Genomic DNA, 23,037 nt, shown 5'->3' with positions numbered 1-23,037 from the left:
GTGTGCTGGCTAGGTGGGTGGACCCCATAATAAAGCAAAGATTGCACAAGATGGTGGCTTGTGATCAGAGGTATGCCCTGTGAGCTTGGGGAGTAAAAAACCCACCTCATTGCGCCCTTAGTACCAACTCGCAAGCTGCTGGTAGTGATGGGGCTGGTCTGCTCCTGGGTCAGCTGCATCTGACCTCTACCTGCCTGGAGCAATGGCTGACCAGCCTGTGGGGTGGCCATTGCCTCTTCCCGCTGTGCCGTGGGGCTGCTGATGGCTCCCAACACTCCAGGAGCGTGGGCCTCTGTCATCTCACCTGGGGTGAATGGAGGAGGTTTTGCAGGCTGGTTTTAGGTGAGTATCTGTGTTTCTGTGTGTAGAAGTGATCCTTGACCTATGCCTGGAAGATCCTAAGGTAAAAATGAAGCGGCCTGAGGCGTGGCACCATGACAGCTCATGACAGCTCCTGAAGTCCTTCCTGTGCCCTCCGAATCCCTGTGAGCTAAGATTTCTTTTTTTCCTCCTCAGGCAGGGAACAGTCTGATGCACTACTTCTATATGCCCCAAAGCACTTTAAGAAAAAGTAAATTCCTTACTTGCTAAGTGCAGCTTAAAAAGAGGGAGAGTCGAAGCGACTGGGGCTCAGGCAGGGTCAGGCGCGCCGCCCAACTTCTCCCTTTCCCCCCGAAGCGAAGCGCCCGCGCCTCAGGAGGCAGCGCTGCGCGAGCGGCCGGCGGGCTGAGGGGAAGCGGGAAACCGCGCGCGCCTGAGGGAGGAGCGCGACACCTTCCCCCGCCCCGCCGCGCGCGCGGGCCGGGCCCCGCCTCGCTGAGGGGAGCGGGGCGGGCGGAGCGGGCGTCCCGGCCCTTCCCTGCCCCGGGGTTTCCCGCGGGAGGACGGCAGCCCGCCTCCTCCTGCTGCGGGCGGGCGCTCGCCGCCTGGGCCCGGCCTGGGGGAAGTTCCCCGCTGGGAAGTTTGCGGCCGGCGCCGGGGGGAGGCCGCGGGGGTCCCGCGGAGGTGGGTGTGGGGGAAGCGGGCGGTGGGGCCGAGGGCGGGCCGCTTACAGCCCCCGTCCCGTCGGCCGTTGGGGGGAGGCCGCTGCGAGTGAGTCGCCCCGGCCTGCCGCTCAACTTGAAAGGCCTTTCGGCCCTGAAGCCGGGGAGAGCCTCCCGGCGCCCGGCCGCCGCCCTGAGGCGGATCGCCCGGGGAGGCCGCGGGGAGCTGGCCCCCAGCTCTGTGCCTGTTGGGCAGAGGACATCGAGGGATATTGTTTCTTCTGACAAAAGTCAACCTGCTCTCATTTTTCCCCCCTGAAGGTGCGATGCCGCCTAAGGATCGCGGCAGAGGCAAGCTGCCAGTTCCTCTCCCAAGAGACATGATCCTGAAAGACACCGAAGGGAAAGGCTGGAGACTGGGCAGTCAGATCGGCCAGGGAGGATTTGGCTTGATCTATTTAGGTAAAGTACTGGGGCGATTAGAGGGCTGACTTGCAAATTTCCTTGTAACTTTCTGACGTGAATAAGAGCGGGTTTAAAAAGTTACTGTTGTTTACATGCTGGTGGTGAAATGTGTTTTTCTGATGTTTACAGTGCCCTGTTGGGCGTCCTTCTTGTTCAAAGTGTCGCTGATGGTGCAGTGTGTTCTCCGTGGGCTGTCCAGCCTAGTTTGCTGACTTCTAGTGTACTTTTCTATGGAGCTTGCGTGGGGTAGGCAAGGTGCTGCTGCTGTCAGCCTACCGAAGAGCGCTGCCAGGCAATGCTCTTCAAAGTAATGGCGATGCTTTTGTGAGCTGCCACTTTGGACTTATGCCAGTCTTGTGCTCTGGAGCACTCTGGGTTTCCAGTTACTGGAAATGTTATCTTCTGGCCAAGACTACATCAGTTTTCATCCAAGAAACATAACGGTAACAATAGTTAGCTGGGTGTTGCCTCTCAATTAGTGTTTCACCAGAGGTGGAAATGCTGTTCTTTATTTGCTCTAGCCTAGATATATTTCTGTATTTTCTTTGGAAGAAGCTGCTGTATTTCACTCAGTCTGTGTTTTATAAGGAATGAATGGTTCTGAAAGGCAGTTTGTAAAGCATTCTGGGTCGCTGCAGAGGATATAATGTATGTTACTATTGCTGGTCTCTATGGTTGAAAACAGCAAATCCTGTTTTCAAGGCAATGTTATGAGTTTGCGTTGTTTGGTTTTTTCCACAGCAAACATAAACAGTCAAACCAGTCCACAGTGACTGTTAGGGACTAAATTGAGCTTGTATTAGGACAGCAGTAAAGAATTACCTAGAAGCAGTTTAGTACGTTGTCCCTGGAGCCAAACATGATCTTTTTAAGTTAGAGGTATGTTAACTCTCTATTTGGAGTATTAATGCTTAAAACTTGATAAGCAAGTCACTCCTATACATAAATCAACTTTTATGCATAAATCAGCTATACCTTCTTTTTTTAAGCTTTTCCTTTTTGTGTGTTTCTGCCATTGAAAATACAGTTTTGATTGCTTCCCACTCTTGGTTTTCTTCAGTTGATCTGTTGATGATGTTTCCTTCATACTGAGTGATTTATTGGAAAATAATCTGTTATGCAGCATGAGCTTTCCACTTAGTGTGATTTCCAGATTTTTATAATGAGACAAGTTTTCATTGGAGCAGGCATCATGTGTCATGGGCCTTCTCAATTCTTTTGCCTTTAGTAACTCCTTTCAAATATGCAGAGCTGTGCTGGGTTCAGTGTGGTTTCATGGAGGTGAAGTTTTCCATCAGTGTCAAATTGTAGCATCAGGCACCTACTGTAGAGAGAAGAAGTGTGTGTTTTCTATAGAAGGGTTAGCATGTTTGCTCTTTTCCTATTTGCAGGCATAAATGTAGCACTTGTGTGCCACTGGTGTCTTGGTGACAGATGTACTGTGATCTTTGTTACATCTGTCTGGCTATCTCATGGTGCTTGTCTGCTTTCAGCTGTTCAGAAACATTTTATACTGCAATGAAATGTTCTTCCTCTCCCTCTTTTTTCCTCCTCATGTCCATTATGCTTAATCACAAAGAACTGAATGGCAACTGAAGACTCGTATTTTATTTCATGGTGTGATAGTCCCATATGTGGTCAGATGTTGCTTCTCTAAAGTGGTTGCCCAGTTGTACTGTTCTTCCAGCTATTAATGTGTGGCTGTAAACTACAGGAGGGTGGACAACTTTACTTGTCCATCTGGACTTAAGTTGCATCTAGACTTCAGGTTTGAGTGGAGAAACTTTCTAGGGGGGGGAAAAAGGTGTAAACTGGCTTTTAGAAAGCGCACTTTGTTCCACTGAATGCCTGTGTAAATGAAGCAAGAAGGTTTTGGTAATAACCTGAAGGCCACTGCTTCTGCTTTTCCACCAAGTAAACAGTCACTGAAAAACCTGGAGAAAACTAAGGCTGTGTATGTGTTTGCAAGTAGACTGGTGTAACCAAAGTGAATGTGTAAATGGCAACAGTTGGTGGCTATAGCCCTGCACCTACCCTATATTTAAGTTGAGAGTTTGTTTTACTTAGGACTAGGTTTGGTGTGGTCTGCTGCACTGAATTTCCTCACTGAGTGCATGGTTTGAGGCTGTCTGAAGGAACTGTTTTGAATCCTTATGTTGCTGTTAATAGTTGGAGTGCATCTGATAGGTTCCTGTAGTGGAGTTTCTGGTTTGGTTTCCTCTGGAATTTAGATAGTTTACACATACCTAACTGCTCTGCAGACTGAACCAGTGGGAATGATAGGAGTTTCTACTAACTGCAGTTACAGAGGAGTCAAAGGCTAGTGCACTTAGAATATTTACGTTCTTTCTCCTTTTGATAATATCTGATAGCTTTTTATGACCTTCTTTGAAACATCAGTTGGTTACATTTGAGAGGTGCTGTGCATAGAGCATATGTGAGATGTTACTGTAAGAAAATAGACCTTAGCATTAGCTAAGAAGTGAAGTTAAGGCGTCTCTGGATATTGCTATTCAAGGATAAAGGAAAGGAAGACAGAAGCCTGCAGAAGGCTCCCACGGAAAGAAGGGACTGAGGGAACTGGGGATGTAGTGCAGAAAGCAAGGTTGTAGTGGGTGTAGCCCTCCATGTGTAAAACAAAAAATGTTGTGTTCCTGAATCACTCGGAATATAGCTCTGTCATTTTCTGTTGCAGTCAAATCACACCAGACCTTGTGGGTGGTATAGCACATGGGATTCAGTCAGTTTCATGCAGATTTGATTAGTTTTCTGCTGATCATGCAGACCGCTGAGGTGATTTCATATATTGTGGTGTTTGTTGCAGTTTGGCTCCCATTGAACCGAGGTGGAAAGCAGTCAGCGGATTAGTTGAAAATAAGAATACAATCTGGGACCCTTGGTATTACTATTCTGTGGTTTTTCATAAGTGACAGCATAGCTGAAGAAATACAGCTGCCACTTTTATAATGGTATTTGTGTTCATTTAATCTCTTCTTTCAGAAGGGGTAGTGAATGTTACATGTAGCACTGAACTGAAGGCTTAGTTCCCCTTGTAGCTCATCCTACAATTAAAAGAGGAAATGGGCAAGATTTATCTCCAAGTGTTGACACTGACTGAAGCTTTCTTGTTTAGTCCACCTTTTTGTCTCTGATATGTGTTTATATTATGTAAAATATAACACTCAGTAGCTTTTTTTGGGCTTGATCCTACTAGACAGTTTAGCTGTCTTTGAGAGTCAAAGGGAGTGAAGTAGATGATGAACTTTTGAGAGTAAGATATGAATACTTGGTGCTGAGAGGCACCTTCTTTCTCTGTGCTGTTGAGAGTCGTTTTTCGTGCATGTACAGCAAGATGTGAGAGGACAACTAAACTTTCAGTGAGAAGCTAATCCAGAAAGAGCTGTAGAGAGGTGGGCAAGACAGGAGAGTGGAGACAGATTCGACTGCCTGCCAGATCTGAACAGCACAGCCCTTTTATAAAAGTAAAGGTTAACTTTGCCAGCTATATCTTTTAATAAGTATTTTTACAGTAACGGTGTAAAGATTTTGATGTGCATTGTTATAGCTTAATTTCCCATTAAGAGTACTCCATACTCCATTAATCTATAACAATGTTCTTGAGAAATTTTACGGTATCTCTGCAAAATATATTTACAAGGGATGCATTCCCTGGAAGGTTCTGTTCACTAAATCAAAGCTGCTGAAAGCCATTTACTGACCCTGAGCCCTAGGATGCAAATAGTATCTTCGGGTGCAGGACTTCTAAACTTCTAATTATGTACCTGAAAGTTATCCCTGTCTACAAGTTCTGTTCTGCCTGACCAACTTTTTCTCTGGTTTTCCAATTATTCTTTCTCTTTCCTGTCTGTGCCATGTTGTCTGTTTCTTTGTTGACTTGTTCCTTCCCTTGGATTCCTTTTTCATTTTTATCTTGACCAGAGCAAATCCAGCAGCAGAAGGCTTACAAATACTGATTCTTCCCAATGCTCCTGAAGATGAGAGCTTCCTCTGCTGCCAGAAGCAATAGAAGCTATCTAGAGACATTCTCTCAAGCATTGCTTTTCTTGTAGCAAGAGCAATATGGATCATAAGCTGGAATTAACTATGCTGTTGAATGTTACAAGTTACATTTTATTTTTGTTACTGGTGCTGATTTGCTGTTAGGCACCTCAGACAGAGCTGTTGTCTCTTTGATAAGAGGGAGCAGAACGGAGAGCAACCAGGGAAGGATGTGACATATTGGTGGTCTCACGGCTAGTTTGTAGCCCTGTGGAGAACAGTGGCAGTACATTGGAAGACTAAGCAAGAGTTGAGGAGGGTACTACTGAGAGCCTTACATTTCCTCATTTATCTTCCTGATCACAGTCAGTAATTAACACCAGTCTTTATATAAATCATTCTCTAGTCCTGCTGCAAGCACTCTATTAATACACAATTTGGACTGAAAATTTAAATGCGGAAAGGTCACACAATATTTTTTTAAGATTCTACTTTCACATAGAAATCTGCTGTACACAGCACCATCTACTTACAGGCTTCTTTCTCATGGAAACTGATGGTTCTACAAAATATTTTTTTTATATGTGTATATTTATATACACACATTTGTTAGATGATGCCTTTTACATTAGAATTTATTACATTGTAAATGTGTTTTAATTGTATTATACCTGTATATTGTAATGGAACTTTTTAAGTGATAGGTGAAAACTAAGAGTTTTGAAACCATTTTTCATAGCTGGCTTTGCATCAGGTGTTTATGTATTGCTGTTTGACAGCTATTTTTGTGTGTGTTGTTACAATATGGGAAGGTCGGGAAAGTGCATATTGATAAAGCCTCAATCGGTGATAATTCTGCCCTGCTTGGAGATCTGTCACCAGTATAGCCACCACACTTTCCTTTTCTTTTTTCTGCCCCCCCCCCCCCCCCCCTTTCAAAGAGGAGGCAAAGAATATCTGCTTGAGCAGTAAACAGTGATTAAATGGGTGAATGTTGTCTTTTAATAGCAGCAGCACAGGGAGCTTTGCTGCTAATGGAAGTGGGGAAGAGGTGTGGTTGTGGCCTTTTCTGCTCTTAAGCTTGGACCATAGTACACTCTACCATTGATATTCTGAGGCCTGGTGTTCTAGGAATCGGGCTGAGGTGCGAAAGAAAGTTTGCTCCTATTTCAGAAAGAGTAATTTCCATGGTTAATCTGTACAGCTGTGAGCAAGGGTGTACATGTGTCAGGGAGAAGCGTTGATGGAAGCACATTCTGCCTTTGCCATACTGTTCATTCCTTGGTTTGCGTTAGGAAGCTGGCTTTAGCAATTGGTTTGAGAGAAGTGAAGTCCTTCAACAGTTGCTTAAGTTAACTTCACTGAAAATATTTACTATAGTGCAGCAAACGAATTACAAATGCTGTAGAAGTGATACTGAAAGATACACGTTCAGCATGATTTTTCTAAACTTAATGGAAAGAAGAATATTAATAGCAAACCCATGTAATTAATAGCGCTAGCAAGTAACTGTCTGGTTAGGGATGCATTTTTCTTAACCTTCAGATGTTAAAATGCATTTCAGCAAAGGTCTCATTGTACCTGCAGGTGTGAACCTTAGTGTGAAAATAAACTCATTGGCAGACAATCACCACTTCAGGAAAGAGTCTTTTTATCTAGTCACTAATATTAAACTGTATAAATATAGATCTAGCAAGTAGATTACCTAATTTTTCATGCTGTCTGTGGGGAAACTAAATTGTAAGTTTAGCCTGATTTTGCTACTTGGTGGTTACTTAGGGCTGACCACATGGTACAGGATCAGCCTGCTTTATCTGTTAAAGAGGAAATAACTCCTTATCTCAACTGGTTCTTCCTGATGATTACTTCCTCTTGAATCTTCCCTCTTTCTTCTTGTTTTGGTCCTCTGTAGGCTAGAAGTCTTAACTTTGAAAGCATAACTCATTTTTACACATTAGTGTAAAGCCTGTTACAAAGCCTGCAGAGATCATTACTATTACACTTTGGTGTTCTGCCACATAGTGTGTTGGTTTTTTTGTTGTTTTTTTTTTTTCCCCATATGTATGGACCTGTGATTTGGGAGCCGTTGTCACGCTCTTCATTAGTCCACCTTGTGTGAGTTCTGGTCGGGGACTGAGACCCTGGCATGCTAAGTAAAGCTAGGAAGTCAGGAGAGCAGGTTTGATTTTTTTTTTTTTAATTTTTTTTTTCAGTGGGGGATGTATTTCTGAGCAGTGTTATATGGTAACAGGAAGAGCTTTGGATGAAAGATAGGGCACCTGTTGCCTTATGGAGGGCACTCCCTTCAGCCGTCTTTGGCACCTGTACGCCACTGAAACTGGCATAGTACCTTCTGAGTGGGCACCATGTCAGACTAGCAGATGGGCTGGAGCAGAATCTTGCCAAAAAACAGTTTGTGCGTCAAGCTTTAAATATTAGAGGCCTGGACTCCCATCTGAGAGTGGTGTAAGAGCAGACCATGCATAGCTTTTCTGCCTGGGGTTAAAGGATGTGTCAGACCTATTCCAGCTTAGAATAATTAACTTTGAAAGTCAAACAGTGGCTTCCATTGCTGTGGAATACAAAACTTTGGCTCTAGTGAATCAAGGTTTCATAGAAAGATGAGTAAGAAATATAGTGACATTTCCTACCAGAACTGAATGTTCTTGAGTTGGAGGCATTTGCAGTTACCTGCAAAACAGTTCAGCAGTTGAGCACCATTTTCTGCTGAAAACAGTTTAGTTAGGTCTTGTGGAAGATGGTTTCACAAGCACAGTACAGAGGGCTATGTATATTCATAAAGCTACCTAGGAAAAAAACTATTCATAAACAGTGCTCAGAAAAGAGTCTGTCCAGGAAATGGTGATGCATCTTTAAAGTAACAATATGAGCAGAGAAGCAGGTCTTCCTTAGGCTATGTTAAAAATGGACTGTAAACACCCTTCAAGCACTGAATGTTTCAGTTCTTGGGAAATATTGTATATTGCAAAGGCCAGGGGGGAAGCAGTGTGCTTTGTTCGTCTTTAAATATTTGCCTTAGTACCCTCCATATGTAGGAAGGACTTGAAGTTGTGTGTTAAGTGGCAGATGCTACTTTTTATTTGTTTGTGTACATTTTGGTTTTAGAAATGATATTCTTGCAACTTGGATTGTTTTTTATTGTTAGATGCTCTGAGCAACACTTCCCCCCACCCCCCCACCCCATTTGTTAGCCATTGACTTTAACAGCTCTTGGCTTGACTTACAGTGGTGTCAGAATTTTTCCAGCTTTTTTTATAGGTAGCCTGTAACTTCAAAGTGTGGTATTTTTGAGGTTAGTTTTTATTTCTGAAAAAACCTAAGCTGCCAATATAACTCTTCAGGATTAGTTAACCAATGAAACAAAGTAAAAATAAAATACTAGCAACCCAAGAACTTCTGAAAATAATTTTATTCATATTTCCCAAACAAATGTATCCTCAAAATATCCAGCAGTGGCAAAGACACCAGCTGTGGACAGGAGCAGGGATGTTTTTTCAAACTGCCAAATCAATGCTGTTTTCTTTTCCACTGTGTAAACTTTGTCAACAAAACTGGTTCTGTGAGAGCCATTCAAAATATTTCACCATATTCCAAATGTGACTGCCACAAATTAACTGCTAAAACTACAACAAGCACATTTGAACTGGCAAATGCAATTGGCACATTTCTTTGTCAGACTGCATGCAATTGTGCTGTGTGGTTGTAGGAAATCGCAGTTCATCCAGAAACACTCTTTTGTTACCATGTCATATTAACATTTAGAAAGCTACATTAATTAAAGTTGTGGCACTCAGCAACAAAACAGATGAAATTCACGACTAAAGTGGATGATAAGACCATAACTGCTGTGCCTGGGTGAAACTAGGGAATTCTGGACATGGGTTAATTTGAGGTAAGTTATTTGCTGTGTTGTGTAGGCACAACAGTTGGAAATTGTGGCAAAGAATGTGAATCTTACTGCACTGCTTTATTTCAGAGTGTATTTTAAATATGTATGCTTTTCACTGGCATGGTAGCTGTGATTGTGGGATGAAGGGGAGGAAGGGAAAATAGAGCTGTGCCCTTTGCCCTTTGCAAATGTTTTGTGAGATTCGTCTTGGCATGAGAGGGAAACAGCCACAGCCCCCTACACAGCTTCATCTTGCACCAGTGTTCCCAGTTAACAATTGTGCAGACAATGGTTTTGATTGTGTGCATACATCAACGACTCCACCCCCAAATGTAAGGAGATTGTGCGTCTCTAGTTGATAAAATCAACACACGCTGTAAACTGGCAACTCTCACACTTGTTATGCTATTCTAAGATACCCTTTGCAAACATAATCTCACCATCTAGTGCTCCTGGTACTCTGTGTGTGTACTTATATGCCATCAGAGACCTCCTGCCTATCAGCATTGCTCTCCTGCAGGGTCTCTGCTTACTGTCCTGCAGTCTAGCATTTAACTGATTGTAATATTATAAATAGCCATGTGCTACCACACAGAACGAGGCTAGCACATGGCTAATTACGAGTATACAGTAATTAACTACGAGCTAAACTCACAGGAGAGTATGTGGTGGTGGTCTATGAGGTATGTAATCAGACTGTTTGTTAAACCTTGGGAGCCTTTCCAGTCTGTTAAGTAACTATACATAGTAATGAGACAATTTTTTAAAAACCATTTATGTATATTTATGGACAAAAAATAGTCTGTCTTATTTCTAAGCTGCAGTTAAAATACTGCTGCCTGATATATGAATGGTTAACTAAAAAGATGTAGCAAAAGGTACATATGCAACTTTGGCTTATCTGTATGTACGCGATTATTGTCTAAACATTATCTGTGTAAGAAGTTTAGAGTGTTATTCATTGTGAATGTTATGCCTTGTTTCATGTATGTGCAGTAAAAACAATAATACCATTTCTCCTTTTGTAGATTTGTATGTCATGTTACTCATTTTATGGAGCATCTGTTCCTGTATCTTGTTGAGCTTTGTCTGACTTTCCTCCCTTTTCACATTGTAACGATTGCCAGTTAGTTTTGGTTTTATTTTTCTTCAGGATCTTCTTTCAGTGTGACTCCAGAAAGCATCCACACTGGCATAGTGTAAGAACCACGGGGGTTAGGCCCTTTTGCTGGGCTACCTCCCGTTAATTGCTGCTCTTCATTACCCTGACAGCTGTTACTGTCTGTTCTAGATTACCATGAATGAGGCCTCTCTTTATAAAATGTCAAGATGTCTACAGGGAAGTTAGATCAGACTCCAATACATTTAACTTTGATACTCTCTATACCTATCAAACGTCTGTTAAGTAACTTGGTATTAAAATGCATTTTTTTATAGACAGGTTCTTTTCTGATCTGTGTCAGTAAGGAAGCACATCTAATTCTGTTTGGGTAATATGATGTTGTTGAATTCAGTGAAAGCACATGGGATGTGTTCCTTTAAACTAATATCTTCAGCTATTAACACATAGTCTACACGTGGCAGAGAAAGATCAAGACTTAAGCACCTGTGCCTTAATTGCTAGTTCAGTACCAGAATATGGTAAGAACATTTGCCAAAATTTCCTTCCTGGTTGTATGATAGTTTTAAATTGTATTCTGAATGTGACTGCTACTCGTCTGAGTCTATGGATAGTTTGCGCCTTCCAGAGCTACTGTTTTAGGATATGTTCATTTTATCTTAATGTGTTATTAGCACAGAAGCATTCACATGGGGAAGTGTCAAGCAGAAGGTGGTGGGGACCCTGTGGGTGTTTGGGGTGTGTATGCTGCCAGATTCAACCCAGATTCTGAATAGAATTGAAGGAAGATAGCAGCTGAAGGAGTCTGTTCATTGTAAAAATATTTTTATGCCTTGACCATCAAAAAATGCAAGCTTGGATGGTTTGATTAGATCCAAGTTTACTTGGATTTTTATTAGGCGGATAAAAGTAGTCTATTTTTGTGTGTGCTGATAGTTGAAGTGTTTCACACCTGGACTGTTGTTGGCATTTGATCATTATAAGAAGTTTGACAGGGACACTTATTTCCTAGGAACTGTAGTCTTTTTAGTTTTTTTCAGTGATGATTCTAAAAGATGATTTAGTCTCATTAAATTTTAATCCCAGTGTAGCTCCATGTAGCTTCAGTAGTATCAGAGAGAACTGATAGTTCTCTCAGGGTCAGAAGAAAATAGCATTGCATTGTCTGTGCAGAGAGGTTCTGTCTCCTGGGCTGTAATTGGAACATGTGGTCAATTATTGTTTTGAAATGTCTACTTGCACTAAGAGGCACAATCCCTCATCTCCCCTTTAGGCAGGTGGTGGCTGTGCTATCCCTAACTTAGGCCAGTGTCTAAATAATGTCAGAACAGAAATCAAGGTTCTAGGGCCAAATTAATTTGTAATAGAGGAAAGCAGACAATCCTGTCTAGAGACATAATGTAGGTCATAACTTTTAAGTGATGTCTTTGTCACGACAGTGGATTGACAGCAACCAAATACAGAGGTTATCCAATTGACTGGAATGACTTAAACATAGTCTGTTATAATGGAATACCTTATTGTGGTGCAAAAGTGCAGTAGGGACATCCTGCTTACTCCTTAATTAGCATTGAGGGAGAGAGTTCTGAAAAATGTGGGTTAAAATTGCTTCTGTACTTGTTGATTAAAACTTCCATGTGTGTGTTGGTTTTTTTGTTTGAAATTGGCAAAACTCTGACCTTCAAAAGCAGGAATTCAGACAAAATGTTGGGTATCTTTGTCGTGTATTTTTTTGGTCACCTTATGCAATGTTAGCTTGGTCTTTGTTTGCAATTATATTTTGTTGCATACAGCTTGATCCCCATCTCTTTCTCATTTTGCAGCTTCCCCTCAAACTCATGTTCCTGTAGAAGATGACGCAGTGCATGTAATTAAAGTGGTAATGTGTAGAACTCATTTCTAAATTGTTAACTTGTATGCAGTTCTTTCTTTTAATTATCTAGCCTTATTGTCAGCATTGGATCTGTATTGCATGCTTGCGGCTGTTGGTTTTTTCCCTATTTTTTTAATATCTTGGTATACTGTCCCTGCTTGGGGGTATATTTGGCATTTCCATGACACACAGTATTTCCTTGACTTGCTTCTCCTTTCCTTGATTACTGCCCTCAACAGTTTTAGTAAGGAAAATCAGACTATGAACTTAAACACACTTCATCTACAATATTTCTGAAAATAGTGTCTTAAATAATTCCTGAAAGAATCTGTGTTGTTTATGAAAATGTGTTGCCAAAGGACTTTTCTTTTTAGCTAGTTATTAAAATTACATTTCAGATGGCATGGTATGTGGGACGTGGGGAACAAAAAGGGGGCTTAATCCTCTTTGAATTTCTCATACACTTTTCTTTAGAAACTGTTGCTTTTGTAATGCATTTTATGATACTAAGTTAATTTATTTCTCAATAGGAATATCTTGAAAATGGCCCCTTATTTTCTGAACTGAAATTTTACCAGAGGGCTGCGAAACAAGAGCATAGTAAGTAATATATGTTCTGATTCAGGTAGATTTAAGGACAAGTTTGGGTTTAACTATTCTAATAAGAACTGTTGCTTTAGAGCTTGATAGCCAACTCATTTAATATACGTTGAACTAATCCTAGTTGGTGCTATAATAATTTTAGATTGCTATAGGTCTCTTTATTGGATGTCATCCTTGTCCTTTCTGATCAGAAGGGAGAACAGAAGCATGCCAAATTTATTATGTGCACACTTCAGAGTGCACAACAGTGGATGGACTCCAGCGAGAGTCCAGCCTTAGAACACAGGTACTACATGGACTAATTGGTTACTGTATTTCTGCTAGTAACTATTTCCTCGTGCAGAGCTAAGCATGTGTGTAATCATCACAGGATTTAGTAGTAATCAAGGCACTTGATTTTGCAGGCACTTAAGCATGGATGTGATTTATTCATGGGAACTGTCCTAAAGACTTTGGATGACTTAGATTGCTGGCAGACATAAGCACTTTTGATAGCTTGAAGCATTCTATGTTGAATAAACTAGAGCTTCTAAAGGAATTATTTCTTCAGCTATTGATAATTGCTTATCTGCCTTCTAAGGGAACAAAGTACCCCATTGCTAGAACAAAAACCTGCTTCTCGTTTTGCAGAATGGAGAGAACTTCAGAGTAAAGTTATGGTCTGAATTGTTTGCTAAACAAGCTGCCAAATAGGTCTTATTTGTTTCATTGTTTCATTCAAAGTCTCTGCTAAAACAAACAACAAAAAACCCCCACACCAAACCTGAAATTCTCTAGCTACCTTTAACCCAATGTTATCTTTTTATTATTATTACAGTAAGAAAATGGATGAATCTCAAAAAAATAAGATGTTTAGGAATTCCGGTGTTTTGGGGATCAGGCTTGGCTGAGTACAAGGGAAAAAGGTAATAAGATGAATTGTAATTAAGGCTCAAATTGACTGAAGATCCATTTTCAACAAAATGGAGATAAGTCCTTTCAATCTGACACAAACTCGCAGTCTTGTCTTAAAGTATTCCTCCCTGTTATATATTTCCTGGTAGCTATAGATTCATGGTCATGGAGAGACTGGGGAAAGACCTTCAAAGAATCTTTGCAGATTGTGGAAGCAGATTTAAGAAGGAGACTGTTCTGCAACTTGGGGCACGAATGGTATGTACAGAGAGAGAGGAAATTGCTGTCTTGAACCTGCTGAGTTCAACTAGAAAATTATCTTTCTAATATAGTTCCTTTAGGTAGCTCTTGAGTTCAAAATTAAACATGTGTAAATGCTATGTATTTTCTTGGTTTTCATCTTTTTTTAAAGTAAAATGAGTATTAAGTAGAAAATCAAGACCTGCTGCAGACTGGAAGTTGGCAAGCTCAAACCAAAATTTTTTTCTAGTAGGTTAAAACATAGACCATACACTTCAAAATGTGTGTCTAGACTGAGATGTGTAAGCCTAGTCTCATATGCTTTAACATGTATTGATTTTTTTTTCCCCATGTCTGAAGGATATTGTATTAGACATCCATATTTGTCAAAGTTCACAATTGCATGCCTGAATGCAAAATTTTCAGTGTGTTTGCGGAACACACTGATTGTACAGGCCAGGATTAGGCTAGTCTGCAAATATCAGTTTTGTTTTCAAATGTGTGTAGACTGGCACATACTAAAGGAAGATTGTATACGTGCTCCTTTGTAATATCATTTGTGTTGTGAAAGACTGCTATGACTAAACAGAGGTGCATGGCAAGTGGAGTAGAGGCAATGGTCGTAAGTTGTAGGAAGAAGAACTCTGAGTATAAAGGAAAAGTTTTTGCAGAAAGAGTGTCTTAGCACTGGAATGTGCTTCCCAGAGGCTGTGAAACATCTGTCCTTGGGGACTTTTAAAACTTGACTATTCAATCTCTTGTACAACCTAATCTAACTTAACATTAGTGCTGCTTGAAACAGGGGGTTTAGACTGGACGCCTCCAAAGTTTCCTTTTAACCTAAGTAGTAATAATAATTAAAAAAAAGCGAAGGGCTTTCATAGTCACATAATTGACAAACTTGTAACACTCTTTGTACTCTCCAAAAGCCAGGATTAGATTGTCCTTTGTATGAGTTGCCAAGTGCAAATGTGTGTTTTAACAACAATTAGAGCTGTTGTACCTCAGTAAGGAGCTGAAGAAGGATGATGATGCAGGGGGATGGTGACATGAAATGCAGGTCATATAATAACTGGCAGGATCAAATATATTATAAACCTTCACGGCTGATTGAAAATGTTCTTTTTAAGAGCTTGGTGTTCTCAACATTTCTGCCAGTGTTTTTAAAGTACTAGTTTAATTCCTGCTTTGTGACCTTAGAAGCTGGTACTCATAGGTAGTTACACAGGGATACCTCATGGCAAAATATGGCTTGTTTATGATTTGCCATCAGCTATGTGTCTGGTGGGAACAGACCCTGTGGACAGAGTGGGTAGTCCTTGCGCTCTAACTCAAAACAAATTTGTCATCTCAGTCTGTGTAGCCCTTGATTTCACTGTATAAGTGAGAAATATTTGGTGGTAGGATTAGGGACAAAGTGCGGAAGATGATGATGTTTTCTTTTCTGTTCTATATTGTTTCCTAGTTGGATACTTTGGAATATATACATGAAAATGAGTATGTTCATGGTGACATTAAAGCAGCAAATCTACTTTTGGGCTACACCAATCCACATGAGGTAGGCGTGTTTACGTATCAACACTGTTACTCTAATGTGTTTATAACTGTTTAATAGTTTTAAGTTATGTATATTGTGCATTAGCAGTTCACATATTAAAAGAAGTTTATGCATGAGCATTCACATCCTCTCATGACAAATCTGTCGTGCCACAACAGAGTCGCTCTGTGGAGCTTGAGGTCTGAGAAGGAACTCTGCTTTGTTCCCTTTGTGCTCTGCTGACTGATGGGTAAACTAATCAAGAGGTTAAGTCGGACGACCCAATTGCTGTTCTAGGTTATGCCTGTTTAAGTATATTAGTAGAGTTTAAGGATGCGGCCCATTGCATTTTCATTCTTGGGAAGTTCTAGCTTTCTAATATTGTCATGAATTGTTTTTCCATGCCATTAACTCTTATGTCCTGCTTGTTGTAGTGGATATAACAGGTAAGTAGGATGAAGGTTGCTGCTCTCTAACACTCTAAAGCCTAAAGTGAGCCTTGAAATTGAAGTGTTTTGGTGAAACATTTTGAAACAAAACTTTTGATCCCATCCTACTCCACATGCTCTTATGATGTCTTCTTTTCTTCAGTTACTAAAATCTAAGTATGCTTTTTTTTCTTGGAAAAAAATATCATTTAGGAAAAAAGGACATCTCGAACTTCACTTAAATAAAATTAGCTGTAAGCAATACTTCTCCTTTTCTTTAAATTTTTGTTTTTCTGCTGCAGTGATGAAGAAAGAGATCTTGCAGAACAGCTCACTGCCATTGGAGGTTGAACCATTGAACTATATCTGCTTTTTTACAAGTTTCAAGTTAAATGGTTGAGTCAAATTTAACTTTTCAGCTTTCTAAAACACAGAGTTTGAAAACTATCATGGCTGTTTAAAACAACCATGTTTTTAGATAGTGGTGGCAGCCAGTACATAATCTCGGTTTATGGTGTTTACCAGCCTGCTGAATCCAAAGAAGGAGGCTATTTAGAGGCAAAACGATCTGCTACCCAAACCCATTAACATAACTCAAATGACTTTTTTTGTCTTGGCTATTGTGTGTTTTTATTGACAGCAAGATATGCTGCTGGTTTTCACACCGAAATAATTTTTTAAGTGTCCATTTACAGTAATCATAAAATTTTAAGACATGTAGCTGACTTGGATTAGCTGCTTTTGAATTAGCTGGTTTGTGGGGTGACTTTCTGATTTGTTTCTCATGTTGTCTGCATGAAGATTGTGCTATACTAGTATTTGGTTTTCATGAGTAGTAAATTTATTGACAGATTAAATATAAGGTACTTGTGAGTTACTGGACAGAGGTTTTAGGTGGAAATGTAACTTAAGTTATATTTATTAAGTAAGAGATCAGTAAATACTCCAGTTTAAGTAGCTGTTAGCTCAACATGTACAAAGTGTATGTTGCTGCTGAGAGGTTTTGTGTAGAATTTTGTTTCAGTAAAATTTCTTTTCCACTGAAATTATTCTATAAAACGTTTTTAATAGTTCACATTCTAATTCAGAAGAGCTAACAGGAGAGCATTTCTAATATTTGCTTGCATTTGTAAGGTATGAATTAAACTTTCATTTCTGTGTGCTTAAGAAAACTTGAAGCTGTTCAGATATTACTCAGACAAACTTCCCAGTTATGGGTCCCAGAAATTCTGCAAGTGGCCACAGGTCTGCTGATTTCACTGAAACCATGATAACTATACTATACCAGTCCACAGCCATGTAGACAGTGATGATTATTTCTAAATGTGTTTTAAGGTCATGTGTGCTATATTTAGCTTACACAGCAGGGCAGATGGCTTAATGGGACTGTTTCTGGTCAAATAAAAAATTATTTTCCAGGCACAGCTTGCACAGTATCTTGAAACACGTATGCTCAGTGGCTTGTGGGGCATGAAAAGAAAGAATAATCTTACCAACACCATAGCTAAAACTTTCAAATTGGCAGATCTACATATGACTCTAATTGAATATCCTTCCCCTGGAATTGTTGACTCTGTGCTGTCTGCCCCCATACTTCAATAAATGTTCTTTACCTGGGTTAGGAGCAGTACTAGACAATATTCTCACACATATTCAGGTATTCAGAACTGTACATGTGTATTTGCACAGAAGATTTTGCATTTGTCATGTCCTGGCTATTTACATGTGCTGTTAATTTGCATGTAATTTTGCCATGACAGTTGCTTCTTCCTATTCCAAACGTGTCCAGGTACTATGTAAGTTCATGATGTTGCGACAGCCTTTTCTACAAATCAAGCTGTCTTTATAACATGCTGGTGAGCTGAATGTATTATGTATTTACCAGAACAGTGTTTTGGGAAGCTCTGTTGAGCATTACCACTGACTGAATATGACAACAATATGGAATATCCCATTCTGTATCCTCTAAACCATTGTCAGAGGTGCTGTATTTTAAGTTGGCAATCTTATAGTAACCTTAGATAAACTTCAGATAAAACCTCAGACACTGTTATTGCTACCAAATGCCTGTGAAATGTTTTGTCCAACCTTCTCTCTCTGCTAAAATGATGGATAGCTAGATTGCTTTGGTCTTGGTTTTTTTTAAAACAATGGAAATGGGAGGTAAAGTGATCAACCTAATCTCATAAATAGGGAGTGAGAGCATCTAGCCAGTTGCAAACTCAAACTCAGGAATACAAGCTGAGAGACCTGTAGCTCCAGTGGAAGTTGGCGTAATAAAGCTGTCTGACCTAACAATTTCTGTGGTGAGTTTTTGTTAAGAATTTTTTGCCAGTGGAGTCTTGCTCTCTAGGGGCTAGGATCTTAAGAGAAAGTAAATTGGAAGTGTTCTTTAATTCTAGAAATTAATTTTTAAAAGAAACCTATAACTAATATCTTAAAAATAAAATACATATATATTCAAAATTTGTTTCCATACTGTTTTGGTGAAGAGACATAAATATCTGTTCAAAAAAGCATGTGTACCTTTATACTCAACTTTGCATCTTTTTGTCATTTAGTGGCAGTTCATGTGTGCTCTATGTGCGAATTTGTCACTGACTTTCTGCAGTTACAAAAAAGATCATTTTTTGATGTTAGACTTTCTGCTGCTACTCTCTCACTCTTCTGTAAATTAACCTGGCAAATTTACACCACAGCCAATAAATATCATAGTCCTCTTTTTGATAGAACATGTGAAATCCATACTGTTATCCCCTACCTTCTGTGGCAAGGCAGAGAAACAAATAAAGTAAAGGTCCTGTCACTGTGCCCTCCAAATGATGTTTAGAAATGGTTAGAAGATCAGAATCAACTGACCTCAAAGAGCAGCTTGCTGCAGATCTATTCAATAGAAGGGAGCGAGGCCATTCAGTGAGTTACAGGTCAAAAGATCAATTCTCTAGTCAATATGTTTCTGAACATGGACCCAGCACAATGACTGACAGAATAGGAGTGATGTACTGAGGGAAGTACACAGCCCATGAATCTCGGAGAGGCCTGAAAGAAAACTTGAAGTGATCAGACCTATAAATTACAGAACAAGTGAAGCACTGTCTCAGTATTGCAGCGAGTTAAAGATAATTCGGTGCATAGTAGTAACTGTTTGTATGATAAAGCAGAATAAACGTTATTGATATAGACTCTAAAAGAGAAATTCAAATCCATTAAACTCATTTAAATTGTGATACTATTAAAAGGGACAAGCGGTCACCAGATAAGAGCTTAAAATCAGAGTTTTTAATAAATTAAATAAGGTTTGGAAGAATGCCTCTTCAAAACAATTACCTTGTAGTCTTTTCTTTTCTTTTCCACATGGAATATATGGGCAGACATGCTGCAGTGTTGCAGACTCAAGGCTGTACCAGAAGTTGACTATTTGGGTTTTTAAGCTGTGAATTTTAATTGCATTTGCACCTCAGTTCTAATTTTGATTTTTAAGTGTTTTTTAGACATGTTACTTACAGAATAAAACCTTCAGACTTGATTATCATAGATAGCTCTAACCAAAAAGGAAAAAAGAAAAATACAAAAATGTTTCAAAATGTTAACTTTTAAGACCAGCTTTCAGTGGACCAGCATAGAAGATACAGAGCTCACGCATTGATTATATGGGAAAAACATGCGTGAAAACAATTCCAACTTTAAGCCATTTTTCATTGTGAGATGAATCATTGTGATTCTTGTTCTTTAGTCCAGTATGACGGGTTTGCTAAAGAGCAGATGAATTCAGAAAAATGAAAATCTTTTCTGTTCTCCTTCACGTGCTTTTAGGAAGGATACAGTATGCAGAGATACCATACGGAAACAGTTGAGTTTTAACTCATGGATGCTGGCTACACCCCTGATCTGAGATGTAGCTTCACAATCAGATGGCCTTAATTTTCTTTCATCAGTCCTACTGCTACATTTGGATAGAACTGTTTATACTGGTTTAATTTCTTTTTGTAGTAATAGCCCAAATATCTTCAAGTTCAATGGATTCCAGCATCGGGACTTGCCACCGACAAGTCACAGAAGATTCCTTCCCCTGTCTCCTTTGTTTAACCTGCTTTCCTCCTTCCTTGGCTTCTGTTTTGTGAAAGATGCTATTTTTGTCCCAGACACTATACTTCAGACTTCCTGCCCCAAGATGGACTTCAGTCTACCTTTAGCCTTTTTGCAGTGTAGTGTCCAACTGAAGTTGACAGCACTATGGCCATTAGCAACCAATCTGCCTCTTATTAGTAGGTATCTACTTAATTATTTACAGAGCATTATGTAAGCCTAGTAATGGAACTACTGGAAAGAAAATATACAAAGAAAATCACTGTGTTGTTATCCTTTCAGCCATAAATCTCCTACTATGTGTACTTGAAGATAAAGAGAATACCATGAGAATCCAAAGTGCCAGGCTTATGACTTGCCAGACCAGTGCAGTTATATATCATAATGTATCCAAGTTGTAAGCATTTTATACGTTTAGCAGATATTTAGCACTTCAGATATAAAGCGCTGTGAGGGAGTCATGCACAGAAAGGACAAGAGGACTGCCAAATCTACGGCTGGTTGCTTGTGCACATAAATAATTATTTGTGCCTGTGTGGCTGTTCGCTTGAATAAGATGGGCGCATTCATGTTTGCATGAAATTAAGTGCGAAGACTTTAGAAATCTGGCTCCTAATCTATAACAAAATCTATTAATAACAGACCGTGCTAAGCACTGCTGAGTCTAGCAGGCTGGGATGTGTAAAAAAGAGAAACTTGAACAAAAACAAGAGTTAAAAGAAGTAAGTGTGTGGGAAGGAGTGTACAATGTAACACAGCTAAACCCAGCTGTTCTAGGCTTATGTCACTGTTGCACCTTCATCATCCATGTTACCATCTCTTGTTTCAAGTGTCTTGTTTATCTTATTCTGTATATGTTTTGTTCTCTTTTTGTTCTTATTTGTTTTGTTGTTCCTAAAAAAAGCACGCAGGTGAAAAATATTTATGGTATTGAAACACATACTAACACTGACTTAATTTTTCTCAATATTCTTTAATAGTCATCTTCTTTTCCCCCTCCCTATACCCTTAAAAAAAAACGCAACAACTTACAAATTTGTTAACTACCCCTACGCACCATGTTCTGAGCAAATTTGGAAGGGCACGCTGTGTTACATTTTCAAAAAGTGACAATTAGCTATAAAGAACTATATATCTTTTTAATGATGAAAGGGTTATAATGAGAATTGATGAAATGAAATTAATGGTAATTTACAATAATGTCGTTCTGATAATGGTTGTGGCAAGGTTGTAACAGTGCATTGCTGGTTTTGCACGAGCTGAAGGGGATTGATTTTTGTTGGTGGCCAAGAGGCTTTGCCTTGAGAGGCTACCATCGGTTGCATGTTTGTGGAAAAAACCTGATGTGAAAGTTGTGGAAGCAATAAATGGCTCAGCTAGAGGTAAGCTAAACGATGGCATTCACAGCCAACTTCTGGAGCAACCTGTAGTGCAATCATAGGTGTTGTTGCAATTGCAGGTGAGTGGCTTTAAGAAGTGATTGCTTCTTGGTTTCCAGGTCTTGCCACCATTGGTCAAGGCAAGATAACCTAAAGCTACTTCTCATTTTTAGAGGGGTTTTTCAACATAAGTTTAAAACTGCTCTGTTGATACTACTACTGAAGGTATTTTAAGCAAATCTGTTGCTTAAAAATGGATTAAGAGTACATAGTTCCTGTGATTTATCTGCAGGATAACTGGTAACTTTTTTTACTTAGTTCAAGTTTGACTAGCAAATATTTGTGGCTACTTTCTAGATGCCCTGTTGTTAAGATAGTTTGAAAGACCACCAAGGCTGGGCTGCCATATGGGAATGTCTATCACATAAGCTGGCGTTCCCAGCCCAGACAGAACCAGAGAGCTGGCAGAGATGCTTTTCTTGTATTGTTTTTTTCTAACAGTTAGAATCTCATTTTAATATAAGGCATAGCCTGAATTTTTACAGGTTGAAATCCGCTCTGTATTTCATCTTACTGTATCTGGTCAACTGTACATGTCAGAAATCTATCGTCAAGCAAAATCCAAAATGTACCCCTTAGTTTGGGAAGAATATACCTTCTAGCCTACTCTCTCCTTCCCAGTCCACAAAGGATGCAGAAGGCTCGCAAAACTCGATAGTAGGGTAAATTCTTCTCTCACACTGACTGTGGGCTCAATTAGGACAGGTACCAGAGCATCAGGAATACGCTGTAGAACGGATGCAGGAAAAAATCAAATCAGTCAACCCAACAAAGTTTATGCCTTGTCCCAGATTTTCTAAACATGCCTACAGTCTTTAATCTTGTATCACAGTTTGTATAGTCTGTCAGGTGAAAAACATCATCGGTAATCTTAAAAGCTATCACCCTGCAGGAAGTGAGTGCTGCATCCCAGCTTACACGCTCCAAATAAGCACAGATCCTGCAGCAGAAACAGTAAAACCAAGAGACCAGCCATCCCAGGGTTTGAAGCTGCCTGGAGCACAAACAGGAAGCAGTAGTTCAACAGAATGTGCTACGAAATAATGCGTTAAGTTTTCTTGAGGGCTTTTGTTTGTTTGTTTTCCCTCTACCAGGAGTGACATAATTAAATTACAAGTGAGTGCCAGAAGAGTTTATTTTAGACTCTTATAGGATAAACTATTTTTTAGCTGAAGAGGAAACAAAACTAAGGTTCGACTAAGAAAAAGTTTTTCTTTATAATATAATATGATTTAGTAGAAATAATCTCTATGTGACTTAAGATGATTTAGCTTTTGCCCCAGAAATCAGTTCCATTGGCAATATAATAGCAGTCTGCAGCATTTTTATTCTTTTTTTTTTAAGTGAAAGTCCCATACTTGGATATTTATAAAAAAAGCAATTACCTAATGTGAGAACTGGTCAATGTAGGGGCCAAAGGCTGGGTGGGAGTCTGAAAATGACAGAGTGAGAAAATAACT

At 39.8% G+C, this 23,037-nt stretch overlaps 1 protein-coding gene across 3 annotated transcripts in view; it reads left to right on the top strand.

Moving 5' to 3' along the window:
* Nucleotides 1-975: 975 nt before the first annotated feature.
* The window catches only part of VRK2 (VRK serine/threonine kinase 2), a 46,343-nt gene continuing 24,281 nt past the window's right edge, over nucleotides 976-23,037 (top strand). For all 3 annotated transcript variants that reach the window (XM_059828471.1, XM_059828473.1, XM_059828472.1), the window contains exons 1-7: nucleotides 976-1,005; nucleotides 1,305-1,445; nucleotides 12,301-12,356; nucleotides 12,881-12,950; nucleotides 13,771-13,858; nucleotides 13,997-14,105; nucleotides 15,553-15,645. In XM_059828471.1, coding sequence (XP_059684454.1) covers nucleotides 1,310-1,445; nucleotides 12,301-12,356; nucleotides 12,881-12,950; nucleotides 13,771-13,858; nucleotides 13,997-14,105; nucleotides 15,553-15,645 — 552 coding nt within the window. In that variant the 5' untranslated portion in view covers nucleotides 976-1,005; nucleotides 1,305-1,309. The remainder of the gene's footprint in view (nucleotides 1,006-1,304; nucleotides 1,446-12,300; nucleotides 12,357-12,880; nucleotides 12,951-13,770; nucleotides 13,859-13,996; nucleotides 14,106-15,552; nucleotides 15,646-23,037) is intronic.

This window comes from Gavia stellata, chromosome 23, assembly GCF_030936135.1.
Source record: "Gavia stellata isolate bGavSte3 chromosome 23, bGavSte3.hap2, whole genome shotgun sequence".
NCBI lineage: Eukaryota > Metazoa > Chordata > Aves > Gaviiformes > Gaviidae > Gavia > Gavia stellata.
The sequence above is the reverse complement of the archived record's forward strand: the minus strand, read 5'-3'. Positions and strand labels throughout refer to the sequence as shown.